Source organism: Anarhichas minor, unplaced genomic scaffold, assembly GCF_050575085.1.
Source record: "Anarhichas minor isolate MPS153535 unplaced genomic scaffold, ASM5057508v1 ptg000005l, whole genome shotgun sequence".
NCBI lineage: Eukaryota > Metazoa > Chordata > Actinopteri > Perciformes > Anarhichadidae > Anarhichas > Anarhichas minor.
This window is the reverse complement of record NW_027466451.1, coordinates 1,734,284-1,747,967: the sequence shown is the minus strand read 5'-3', so window position 1 is coordinate 1,747,967 and position 13,684 is coordinate 1,734,284. Positions and strand designations below refer to the sequence as shown.

Below are 13,684 nucleotides of genomic sequence, written 5' to 3'. Positions count from 1 at the left end.
CACATTTAAATAAAGTCTTGGCTGGAGTAAAACTGCTGTGTGTGCGTGCGTTTGGGTCCACCAACTACACTACCCCATAACAGAAGGAGGGAAAGCATCTGTGATTCCACTCTTCTCTTCACTCGACTTCATTCTGAGACACTTGAAGACCTCTGACAAACAGTCTCTCACTCACACACACACACACACACACACACACACACACACACACACACACACGCTCTGCTGCCAGCATAATAACAAACGGCCTCAATTTAACCAGCGAAGCAAAACAAATTAGAAGCACACACACACACACACACACTAGAGCATTGTAGTTTTTTTTTATTGTTAACAGTGGCTAAGTGATTGGTTGGCATGCTTCGTTCAAATTGAATACGTTCACATAACGCAGCCTAACCGACACAGACGCGCTCCAGCACAGTGTTGTGTTTTTTGCAGAAGAAGGCTCTATTGTTTTAGCACCGTGGGAATCAACATGGCGGGCCGGTCAGCCAGTCAGTGCCCCACTCTGCTAGCAGAGAGGTTGTTCTTTACTTGTTCTCAAGCTGATGCGCTCTACGCTGGGACACGACAGTACACACCGCAGACAATGGCCACATACGAGATACTCTGTGAATCCACTGCGAGCTAGGGCTGCACCGTGCATCCTTTCAGCATCGGCAGGTCAGCAAATTAACTAAACACGTCGAGCTAGCGGTGTAAATCATCACGACACCATATCGTATTGAGTCTTTGGACAACGATACGATGCTTACTGACGACACGTCATTTCCTTGGACACATTATAAAAAGGCAATTGTATTTGTATTTGATACAAATGTATAATCCTGCAAAACCCAATTCAAAAATGTAAAAAGTCTGCCAGGATACAATTTCCATTCAGAGGCCTGCGATCAATATCCTCTGCCTATTTAACACAATCAGTTACATTAATATCAACTCACAAAAAGCAATTAAAGTATGATTTGACAATGTGAATACTGGGCTCTGTTGGCAGGAGGAAATGGTGACACAAGTCATGTCTTGGTAATTTCAAGATAAAAGCCTTATTTTAAAGATGAATCGATGTTTTCACTTAGCATTGATGATATTGGGTCGTCGATTATTGAAACGATACATCGATCTATCTTTACCCTCCTACGGCATTCTACAACTTATTTTCCGTGATAAAAAAAATAAACTCCCCCGACTAATCCACTGTTTCCTGTTAATTACCTATAAACTAGATAGGGGGGATCCTCTCCCTGGCTGCTGGCTGGCCGGGGGCCGTGACCGGCTCTAGTATGTAGGCTTAAGAAGGGGGGAAAGCAGCTTGCGGCTCCGGACGCAAGCTTCACCGCACCCTGTGCCCAGATCTCGTCACTTCATGGGGCCGTGGACTTAGTGCTCACTGCGCCCTCTTTCCCTGCAGGGGTGGACGGGGCTCCCGGCGAGACTGTCAACCGGAACGGAGTGTCCTCAGTGCGAGGGGTTCTGCGGCGATGTCGGCAACCCACCGACCCATCTTGAAACACGGAGCCCACGTCTTGTTAACCACGCTTCGTAGGTGGGACTATTTTGCTGTGTCAGTGTGATTGCATTGTTTACTTGAGCACAAAATTGTTCTTAATAGCGTCTTCATTTTGCTCTCTCTGTCCTTTCCAGTAATTTGGGTTTCAATAGAATGTGTCAAATCTGACTTCAGCATCTTATCGAATCCTTTTGGGGTTTCAACATCTAGAAGTCAATCAGTTTGAAAATAACTCTTCTCTTAGGGATTGCCAGTGGCTGTTTCATTAGTAGTCGTACTGATGTAAATAGGATCCATACCTGGTTTGCATGTCTTTCTATCTGGTTTCAGCTGGACTCCCGTGGGGCAGGCACAGCTGTAGAAGGGCTGGACTGGAGAGAGTAGGCAGAGATGACTACAGCCTCCGTTGTCGTCACTGCAGGGAGTCTGGACTGCATTGACGTCGACACAGAAAGAGAGAGAAAGAAGAAGAGACAAGAGATGGAGAAGATATGATTAGCTTCATGCATGTGTGCTGTACTGTATATTAAACATAAACCCAACATTTGACTTACTGTAAGGCTGCCGATGGGACTCCAGGACCTGGATGTCCATGGGAGAGTAGATCCCACTGAGGATCTCTCTGGTTTTGTCTCCGCTGTGTTTGTTACAGGCGTGGATGGAGCGGGTCTGCCAGTCGGTCCAGTACAAGGTCTCCTCAGACAGTGTTAGTGCAAAAGGATGGGTCAGGGTGCCCTCCACCACTGTTTCACTGCAGGACACAATGAAAGAGTCTTGAGAATCAGAGGGCGGCTTGTGTTTTGTGTAGAGAATCCTATTACAAAATGCTACTTGTCTGCCATGGATTATTACTTTAATGGCTCTTAAATTACATCACAATAAGAGACGTATTTTCCTTAATCATTCAGATGCACACAGTTGTGAGCAAACCATCTTTACAATTTTGAAGACCAGAAAGAGTTGTCCGCTTAATCCACAAAAATTGCAATTTGCACATGAGTTAGTTGTAAAACAAGGCAGCATTATCCCGTCAAAGCCAGTATCAGAATTATGCAGAGCTACCCGATCAGCCGAAACGCAAGCTCAGCTTTACCACTCAACCCACCTCGGGCTGGGTAACGTTTAAAATGGTTGGATAACGGTGCCAGTATGGGTCGCATTACCAACACCAAAATGAGGCTTTATCCAATACCCTAATAAGGTCAGTCACGATATTCACAGATCATCAACTTATTGTATTATATATGGACATGACCTCGACCATTTTTACGTTATCGACTTATTGTCCGATATATGGACATAACCGTGATCATTTTTGCTGACCTCGATATTGTCCGTTGTGGTTACATGCGTCTTTGTTTAAATAAGACTGTCATCAATATATTAAATGGTAAATGGACTTGTTAGACTTGTGCATTGCACGTTTTTGTTGCAATGGCTGAATAAAAGGCACAATTTGGATTGAAATAGAGTGTTTTCAAAATAAACAGGCTGTAAACATGTTTATTTCTGCTGTAAAGTTGGGCATTTTAACATGAGGGTCTATGGGGATTGACTCACTCTTGGAGCCAGCCTCAAGAAGCTATTTGAGGAACTTGCAACAAAACAGCATTGTGACTGTATTTGCAATGTTACTGGTTGTGTGCTGGAAGAAAAACAGAGGCCTAAAAATCTGAAGCCCCTCTATTCACCCCTAAACCGCAATGTTCATTAAACAACACAAAACAATGGTGTTGGAGAACAACAAACAGAGGATTTGGGCTCATCAGCAGTGAAGCTTAAATATAAGGGTCAAATGTGTCATGAGGGTGGCAGTATATGAAAGCCATTAGGTCATTAAAATCACAAGTGTGTCCTCTTGGCAGAATATTTTGGCATGAGGGTGGTTTTCAAGAAAAGCTTTGAAAATAAAATAATTGAAATGTAAAGGCGTTACCCTCTGGGGGTGCACACATTTGTTCGTTACAATTTATTATGATCTGATCATTAGATTTCTTGTGCAAAAGTGAAAGTTTGACCTGATGGTGGCACAAGCAAAAAGGCCAGAGAACCAATAGTAATCACCCCTCTTGGACCGTGAATATCTCGACCACATTCCAGTGCAATGTGGACGGCAAGTATTATTAAGGCAACACATTTAGAAGAGTGTGCAGCTTTGGAGAAGGTATTCCCTCTCTCGAACCTTAGGGCCAAACAATTACAAAGAGCGTGACGGCTGGAGAAGTGTGTGTTCTTTTCTAAAAACACACTTTAGAAATCACTTACAGCAAAATGCACTCGCACAAACTCACTTAGGCGCCGGATCAAAGAAGGCTTGTATTTAGAATATCAACACACCAGAAACTGGCTTTCATCAATCATCATTTTGTGTGTGTGTGTGTGTGTGTGTGCTGTAAAAGCAGAGGAGGCTGCCAGCAGTGGTTAAGAAAAAAAAAAGAAAGAACAAATTTAACCAACTCCAGATTTCAAAGCTCTGTTCAGCTTTTGAATGTGTGTGTGTGTGTGTGTGTGTGTGTGTGTGTGCAAATTAATTGGAAAACAGGCAAATAATTGTATTACTCAAGCTGTCAGGTATATTCACATTAAAGCCTCCCCCTCTAACAGAGCTGCACAAATATCCTATCGTCTTAACATACCTACACACAATGAGTGCTGTGGTTATGTAACAACACGGTGTTGTGCAGCATCGAGCTAGTGGATGTAGTGATAGCAGTGATAGTGGGAACAGTCGCTGGCTGAGAATACCCCATTTTTCCAACAGCGTGAATACATTTCCACTGAATTTTGGTTTAATCCAACCTCTACGCCGTGTTGTCACAAGCTAAGTAAGTTAGCTGCAGGTAACATTACGCTACACTGGCAGTAGTTTCCAAGAGAACAGCCGACTTTACAGTCATTTGTGACTCACCACGTTACAGACTGCTTAAAGGGCCCATATTTTAAAAAGTTAGAATAAGCAAGCACGCTAACGATCCCATGAACAAGTTGGATAGCTACACTACACTGGTTAGAGAAAATGAGTCATACTAAATGTCACTTATCTGGCGATAGCAGTGTTCTTTTCTACGCTGTGTCAAGAGTTTGTGGATGAAACATTAAGTTATTACATTTTACTCTCTACGCTTAGTAACATTACATGTACTCAAATGAAGATCTTCATGAAGTTGGTAGTGCACCTCTGAATTTTTGCAACTTGGCGCACGACCAACGGTCACAATAGAAACGGTACACATAAAAATTGCAACGATTTGAATGGGAATGTCTGCTTCTACTCCTTTTCTTAATCTCTATGGCTAAAACGGAGCGTTTCAGACAGAGTGAATGCATGTTTATTCAGAGTTAAAACATGTAAACACGTTCTAGGAGTAACCCAAAATACGAGTATGAACCTGGAAATGAGCATGATAGGTCGCCTTTAAATAATGAGCTAAAATAAGCTCTGCTTTAATCTCATGCTGATTGAACACGTCGGTCTCATGTCTGAACCTTTTCACTTTTACCTAAAAGTCACAATCTTACGAGGTCGGATCTGGAACGTTCTGAAACAGAGCGAACGATAAGATGTGGAGAAAGAAGGCTGATGGGCGGACTAAAGGAGAGAAGGCCAGATTGAGCTGTGAGAGAGTGTGTGTGGTGCTGTGTGTGTGTGTTTTTACTGGGGCCTCCATACCACAGCTCTGTTTGTGTTGGACAACTCTCTCATACTCTATTTTTCTTTCACTCTGTCTGTGCAGCTATTTTTCTCTTCCCCTCCTCCTTTTCTCTGAAGAAGTCGAACGGGGCGAAAAATCGTTCAAGTTTTACTAGGGGATCTTGAAATTGAATTTGAACTGTAAAGTTTGTGCATTTTATTCCCACCTAATCAAACAGACAATGTAAGTTTGTCGGTAAAAGCAGCTGATACCTGAGACGACAGAAAATGACTCTACTTCTCTCTTGATTTATTCCCTCAGTAATACATTGTAAACATGAGTTTATGGTCTCAATCTCTAGTTTCAAGTCTTCTTCAATACAGCATGATGTTCATTTAGTAAATTATGGTCCATTTAGGGTCAAATAGACCATAAAGCAGGGGATGCTTTAGGGCGGGCCTACTGTGATTGACAGGTCGCTGCTGCTACCAGAGACGTATCCGGCGTCTCCACGTCACTCCTCCACATTCCAAATATGATCACTTCAGTTCATCAGTTGCAAAAAAAGCCAAGATGGCGACGGCGAGATCGATAAACTCGAGGCCTCAAAACATCTGTCCACAAACCAATGGGTGACGTCATGATGACTACGTCCACCTCTTATATACAGTCTATGGACTGGACCAAATAGGGGAGTGTGGGCTTACCAGTGTGGTGATGATACCCTCAGAATGCAACACAAATTATTCATAAGTGGAAGAATTACTCCTGCCGAGTTCAACAGTGATCTGTTGTTCACATTGTAGGGTTCATCCTCATCAGGTTTGTCAGCGCCTCGCTTTTGAACAACACGATACAGCGTGCACATGGCAACTGTCGGAAAGCATCAATAAGAGGAATCAATAGTCACAGAGGCATGCGATTCCAAGAAGTTGGACAACGAGGAATTCTCAACTCCCAAACCCAACAGAACGTCATGTTCAGCTTTATCTCTGCATTCTTCTATAGCAGCCTCCCTGTTCCCTGGAATCCAGCTCCCGCACAGACAAGAGAGCGGCTCGCACGAGTATGTGCACGTTAATCGTTGCGTACAGTGCACGGGGGCACCCACAGAGGAAGTCACGCACACAGCATACTGAAAGCTCCACTTTCCCGCGTTACACCCTCCCTGTGAGGCTCACGGCATTATGACAGAGTCACAGAGGAAGCATATGTCTGTTGCCAGGACAAAAGTGCATGGGTGCGCGCACACACACACACACACACACACACACACACACACACACAGTTACTCTTACATTCTTATACATTATTGGAATGCATGATTCCTGCATTTAGAAGAAAATGAGATGTTGATGATGAGTGACCGCCAAGTCTTAATTCATCTTCATAGAACTGTTTTCTTTGCATTATGCACTGACAAGAGTTTTTGAGAAACATGTCATGAAGGGAGTGAAGTCGAAGTTCAGACTCAAGTAGTTTAAGGTGTACAAAAAAAAAAAGTAAAGACGTTCCCCCTCTGTTTTGCCAGAGCTTTGCTGCTCTCTGCAAATATATCTGCTAGCATCATTATTGCTACAGCATCGCCCCTGCGCTCTGATTCTGGTCGTCTGGGGGAAGATATTTCATATCATCTGTTTCTGGCTTTAGTGTATGCTGCAGGAAAGGGATGAGGCCTGAAGCCAACTCTACAGCCAGGCTATAGTCTCATGTCATTACACTTTTCTCTGTGTGTTGTTTAACTGAACCGTATCTGTAAATATCCCCTCCTCTCCCTTAATGTAAGTTTGTTTATGATTACAGGTATTTACCATTAAGTGTAGCTTGTTAAAATTAGCTTTTTCTTTAGAATATTTGTCTGAATTCACACAAAAAGGAGCCGCACCGTGCCGATCCGTCCAGGTTAGCTCTGTGGATGAAGCTGAGTTTGGCGTCTGCCCAGTACAGCTTCTGCTCCACCAGGTCTATGGTCAGACCGTTGGGCCAGTAGATGTCCACCACCACGATGATTTTCCTGTGAAGAGACAGAAGGCCATGATCGTACAACTGCTGCTTTCACTTTGTTGCGTTCTTGTAGAACTTGGTACTGCTTCTGCACATCTGGCTGCACTGGAGGATACTGTACTCTACAAACATCACTGTGGCTACAGAAGCTGTGCTTAAGGGTCATGCAGTTGCTGTACCTGTTGCTGCCGTCCATTCCAGCACGCTCTATCCTGGGCTCCTCCCCCCAGTCTGTCCAGTACATGTAGCTGTAGGGAAAGAAATATGTCAATGAAACAAACTGCATTTAGCCATTTAGAGGTGAGTATAACCCTGCGTACATACGTGTGTGCTGGCTTGGCTCGACTCGGTTGGATAAACACATTTGAATAAATCTCATTTTTGCTGCTCACTCTTCCTCGCTGCAGTATTAATGGACATGTTTTATCGATGAATAGCCGCTAACAAAGCTCCGCTACTTTGCCGATAAACACATTTTAATTTCCTACAAATTCTTCACAAGAAAAGTCCCCTGTTATTTTACTATCCAAACGCTTTTATTATGAAGCAGCAACAATCGGTAAGTGTTGGGTTTTCATCATCAGTGAGGACTCTTATACAGCTGAAAGCGAGGCAGTAAAAATAAAGCACAATCAAGGACGCAGGAGACAAACTGAACTTCAGACCACAGAGATTCAGAAAGAAGCTGCAGAAGAGCTGAGAGCTAAACGTCTGTCTCTCTGGTCTCCTGCACAGTTTGGCCCCGACCCCGGAGACGGTCCGACACTGGTGCGACTCGATGCGTTAAAACTGGTAATGGTTTTATCCTCACTACATTTTAATCCAATGTGTAGTAAACGTGTTGAACAAGAACATGAGGAATAAGTTTAGTTATTTTTTAGCAGATTAATTATCGATTAATCAAAGTAATGATCTGATTATTTGATTAGCAAAATCAAGCCCTAACCTGATTCCTTCCTCATGTGAGAGAGTCATGCTAACCCTTCAGCTAATGATACTGAAAGACAAAATCTTACAATTGTTTTCAACTTGAAATGATTTTTTTCTTCGTTATTCCACCGTATCTACATATCTCAAATGCTTTTGTTTACCTCTCCAATGCTTCTCCCTCCATCTCTGTTTCTCATGTACACGTCATTTTATTGTAATTTTCTCTATTTTATGATCGGTCCATGAATCTATTGTCACTACAATAACGCTTCTCAATAAATGACGCATTTCAGGGGGAAAAGATTGAGAGGATAAAAAAAAATAGAAAAGAAAGTGGATATACCGGTAAATAGGTGTAGTACCAGAGATATGTTTTTACCAAACCATAAATTATATCTACAGTAAAACTACTCCGGCTCTGCTCTGCTCCAGTTACCAGTCAAATAAATTGAAGCCCAATAAATCAGCCTGTCAGACAACCGATAGTTATTGGTTTGAATGCTACTTATTAAATGCCGTGGTATCGTGTGTGTCTAGCTCTCTTTCTTAGACACACACACAGTTATGTGTGTGTGTCCATAGTTTCAGAATCAATGAATGAGATCTGCATTCCTTTGGCCGGCAACGTAGACACGACAATTACAGAGCAGGAAAGCAGAGAGAGAGATGGTGCTGTGATTGTATTTGTGTGACTGATTCCGACAATGCATGAGTCGACTGCACTATCTTGAACTAAAGCGAAAATAACTTTTTGAAATTACTCGCATTTGGTTTGAGCGGATTTGATTTCATTGGTTTAAACACAACTGAAGTTGACTTGAATATAACTGGCTAAACACTGACTGAGCGGCACTTAACTTGTCCTTAACTAATTTGAACTTTGACTATCTTGAGTGAAATCGATAGACTCAAAGTAGATAAACCTGGCTTGAAAGATGAATGTTTGAAAACGACTTATTCTTACAGCAATTTGATCAGATTTAGGCAACAAAAAACAACCTCAAAACCAAATGTCAATAATCGGCTCCTACTGAAAACGTAACTCTTAAACAAAACGTCTCACATATACAATATAGGCCGGTAGTTTCACTTCTAAAAAGCCTCAGTAAACTCCTATAACAGCTGGTCACTGCAGCTTTTATCAAACGTTATTCAAAAGGAAAAAAAATAGTGCATTTGATGGGGACTATTTTCAGCTGCGGATTAATCCACATGTGGTGCTCACGTGGGCTGTAAAAGCGTGTGTGTTTATCGCAGTGAGACGGAGGGTTGGCTTGGACGAGGCCCAAGGTGAAGGAGGCTCTGGGGCCGTGGACCAGCACCTGATTATGGTGACCTTGTATATATGCATGCTCAAATGACCTGGATTCATATACTGTATACCAGAGTTGTTCCAATAACCCGTCTGTGAAATGTCTCCAATGCAGACTAAAATGCTGGATTGGGTATTGGAGAAGACGCGAGTCCATTGTACCGATCCGACATCACGTGATTGCGTTATCATGTATCAGCTCATTTACGCAGGAACAAAAACAACACGTGTAACTTGCTACTCCCATCATCAGCTCATCATCAGCTCTGGAAAACACAACCGCTGCATCTAAAAGCCATGATAATATCCCACGAATAAAACGGCGATGTGCTTTTAATGCTGTGGTATCGAATCGGTACTCGGTAACAGCCAACAAACAAGTTCAGGTATCTGAACATCTCTACTGCAGTGGTGGGCCGTCAGGGCCTGCAAGGCCTTCTCTGCTGGCCTAAACAGAATCACAAAGTTATAACTATTTTATAATTTAATAATTTTTCTTACATACACTACATGTATTATAATTTATAAAAATATTTTTCCCATTATCTTATGTTCTCATTGCACAGCTATTGTCTTTCTCAGTTGCTCTGCTTCCAGTGCAGCTTGTTTTAAGTAGAGCTTTTATCCAATCAGATTTCACCTCTGTGTCTCTAGGTAAGAACAGAGACCCAGGCCTGCAGACGGAGGCCTGCATCCATTTGCAGTTTAAGTGAACGGGGACGATATTGTTGATTGTCATGTTCTTCAACCAATCAGATCTTTAGTTTGACATGTTGGGCGTATTCTTTGACGTATCAGAGCCTGCTCGCCGACCTATAATGACGTCAGCATTAGTGCAGCTCAGTGTCTGCCGCGAGGTGCAGAGTGTGCTGTGATTGGTCAGTGGGCGATCACGTGACTATCGTGAAACGAAGCTTAACAGCAGAGGCTGTCGGTTAGTGAATCACATCACGTGATGCAGCTCAGCCAATCAAATATGGGCATTCTGACTGAGTGAGATGTACCACACACCATGACACAGGAGACTGAGACGAGGAAAGACACTGCAGAGCAGTACGTACAATGCTTAAGTTGTGAAAGTAAAATCATAAGACGATCTCTTTGGGCCGCGACTTGTCATTAAGGAGTGATGGTGGGTCCCACAGCCAGACCAGCTGAGAACCACTGTCCTCCATGAGCGCAGAAAACATTATATTTTCCTGAATATAAGCTTCTGCATTTTCCAGATGCTCTAGTACTATTCAAACGTATTGCAAGTCTCGTACCGAACTTTACGTACATTTAATACGTACATAGTTACAGCCTTAGAAACTGATCATATCTGTGGCGCCATCATGTGGTTATAAGGTGGTATTTCAGCTGCAGGACAACAGTGAAGGCCTAGGTATAAAATGCACGGCCCGCCACTGCTCTACTGTATACTGATATAAAGGACAAGAACAACCTGGATCTTGTTTGTCTTCGTTCCTGTACCTACATTTTACGCGGCAACCACGAGCCGTTATAAAAGGACAGTTTTGGGGTCGTCACTTTCACTTAAATGAAGTGGTTGAACTGCATAGTTTCACTGAGGGCTTCCTCTTCTCTCCCGCCTGCCCTGCACCCGTCCAGCTTCAGTTACAGTGTGACCAACAGATATGCCAACAACTCCAAACACAGACACACCCTGTGGTTATCGTAATCTATATAAATGTAAACCGTACAATCGGACTGGTCTTGGAGCTGACGTGTTATTCAGGCTGTTTACAGTACGAAAGACCCATAAGGATTGAGCAATACGGGATAAAAGAGTGTTTAATTGCAGTATAAGGAAAGGGTTCAGTGCATTTAGCCTGAACTAAGGAGCTCAGTGGACTCACTGAACCTCTTGGTTTAAAAGCAGTCTTCAGACAAGCTCTGCAGAGGTCATGGTTGGAGACTTCTGTCCCCCATGTCATCATGAAAACTGTTAACACGCAATCATAAGTAAACGACATATCTATCATCTGATCTAAAGATAGAAGGGAGGTCAGCGTGAGGTCAAAGCATGGAGGGAGCAGGCCTTCTCCCCCACCATCTTCTCTATTCACTCTCATATCTTTGCACCCTGCACCTTTAGCTCAAGTATGCTAGGCTACTAACGATATTTCGGCATTGTTTACACTGTGTTGCTACTATAGTTCAAAATGTTCATTTAAAGAAGGCATGCTCTTTGTGCGGCTATTAAAAGGCCAAAGGGCCTCCTAACCAACAACAAACTACGTAGCATTCAAAGGCAATCTTTTTTAAACGTCCGGCGCAGTGCTCACTCCACATAAAACGCATCCGTGCTACATTACATCGCTTCCGGCAAACTTCACGGATGAACAGTGGGGATCAGTTTTTAGCTGAATATTTTCCGGTCCAGCTCGGGTAAAAACACAAAAACACAGATTCTGTCAGTGTGTCGTTTGTTACCGGTGCAGGCGACCTTATCTTCACGAGAGCAGAGGATATCAACGATTGTGTGACATTTTAAAACTTTTTAGAACAGATACGCTTTCATTTTCAACAAATGTAACAATCCACGCCAACTCGGAGAGAGACAGGCTGATTAAGCTGTCGCCTTTATGTTGTGAACTCATAAACTACATTTATAATCTTATCTTGGAGTAGTGTGAAGAGCGTGTTTTTGTTACCTCTGAGCAGGGTTGAGGGCAATCGCTCTGGGCTGGTCCAGGTCCATCCAAAACAGGACCTTCCTGGAGGTGCCGTCCAGGTTGGCCACTTCAATCCGATTGGTCTCCGAGTCTGTCCAGTAGAGCTTTCTGCCCAGCCAGTCACAGGCCAGCCCGTCGGGACTGTCCAGCCCCGACACTACCACAGTCTGGCCGGTTCCCAGCGCTTCTTTAAGGGCTGCAACCACAAAACATACACAGTGTGAAAAAACCTGTGGCAAGAGGGGGGATGAGTTCTTCTCCAAAACCCTTTAACATGTAGCTACAGTAAATGTTTGGTTTAATGAGGAAGCAGAAGAATAAACGGCCTTACAGTTGGATGACTGATTCCAGTGCGTCTGTTTGATGGCCTCCTCGCTGACATCCGTCCAAAATATCAGACCCTCGGAATACAGGAAGTCCACCGCCGCCGCGTCCTCTAGGTCACTGACGACGATGGCCGACTCGCCCCGCACGCCCTCGGCATCCACCAGCCGCACGTCGCGCCGGTTGGCGAACAGGAGGAGAGGTGAGCCTGGAAAGGAGAAGATAAATAACATTTGAAACATTACAAACCTTTTTTGTTTTTACCGGCACCAAGTACACAAGTCCAACATCCTGCAACTGTGTTCTGTAACTAAAGAAACTCACTTCTCACACCTTTGAATGCTGTCATTGGTAAACAGTGAAGTTGTGACTGCTGTTTGGTTTTGGGTCGAGTAAATCATTATTATTATTGCATCAGTCTTATAGAGAAACAACTGATTTGAACTGATCCGATTGAAATTCTCCAAGTAGAGAAGCAATAAATTGGCTCCATTTCATACAACAAGAGGTTCTTCTTCACCCCAAATGATGCATTCTGACTATTTACCCAGAGGGCTTTGTGATTTTTACCTCAAGGGCAAAGGAACGATTTATTTGGAATGTTATAATCTGAAATTATTGTTAGCATTTATATCTGAGCGAGTGTGTAAATAGTCTTTTGACAGACAGCTGTTTTTTTCAGTGTCACCGTCCTGAGACTGACTTCACTGATGCTGTATTTCCCAAATGAACATGGCAGACAACTTTTTGCAGTGTGCAAACGTGCAAATCGGAACACTTCTGATCCATCTGATCACCTGTTGAGGTGACACCGCATTTCAATTTTCCACTGAAGCACCAACTTTAGTTATAAAAACAATACACTTTACCAAGTGTACCAAGTGTACTATTACCAAGTGTATCCAGGTTATTACCTGCACACCACCACAGTGCCACATGCCAAAGTCAAGTTCACAACAAGACACCAAAACAGCAAACAAGCTTTGGCTGAAATAAAAAAAAACTCATTGGAAGAATCAGAGGCCATCCAAAAGAAAGACCTAACAGATCTTTTGAATGTGCACAAACAAGTTTTACATTTCTGTCCTTCAAACGCTACCAGATAGAAAACAAACAAAAAAAAGTTGGACCACATATATAAGTGTGTAAAGTGTGTGTGTGTGTGTGTGTGCGTCTGACTCGAGGACGTTGACCTCCCCTGTCGGAGGCCGTGGCTGTCACAGCAGCTGCCGCGGTGCCTCTGGGGAAGCTTGTGGTCTGGCCTGGCAGGACGGCAGAGCACTACGCTGCG

At 43.3% G+C, this 13,684-nt stretch overlaps 1 protein-coding gene across 2 annotated transcripts in view; it reads right to left on the bottom strand.

Annotated features, from left to right (window-relative positions):
* lrp5 (low density lipoprotein receptor-related protein 5) overlaps positions 1-12,110 on the bottom strand; it is a 59,409-nt gene extending 47,299 nt beyond the window's left edge. For both annotated transcript variants that reach the window (XM_076075954.1, XM_076075962.1), the window contains exons 1-5: positions 12,049-12,110; positions 7,329-7,397; positions 7,031-7,159; positions 2,068-2,264; positions 1,813-1,944 (exon numbers count right to left, since the gene is read on the bottom strand). In XM_076075954.1, the coding sequence (XP_075932069.1) occupies positions 1,813-1,944; positions 2,068-2,264; positions 7,031-7,159; positions 7,329-7,397; positions 12,049-12,095 (574 nt within the window). In that variant the 5' untranslated portion in view covers positions 12,096-12,110. The remainder of the gene's footprint in view (positions 1-1,812; positions 1,945-2,067; positions 2,265-7,030; positions 7,160-7,328; positions 7,398-12,048) is intronic.
* Between the last annotated feature and the right edge of the window lie 1,574 nt (positions 12,111-13,684).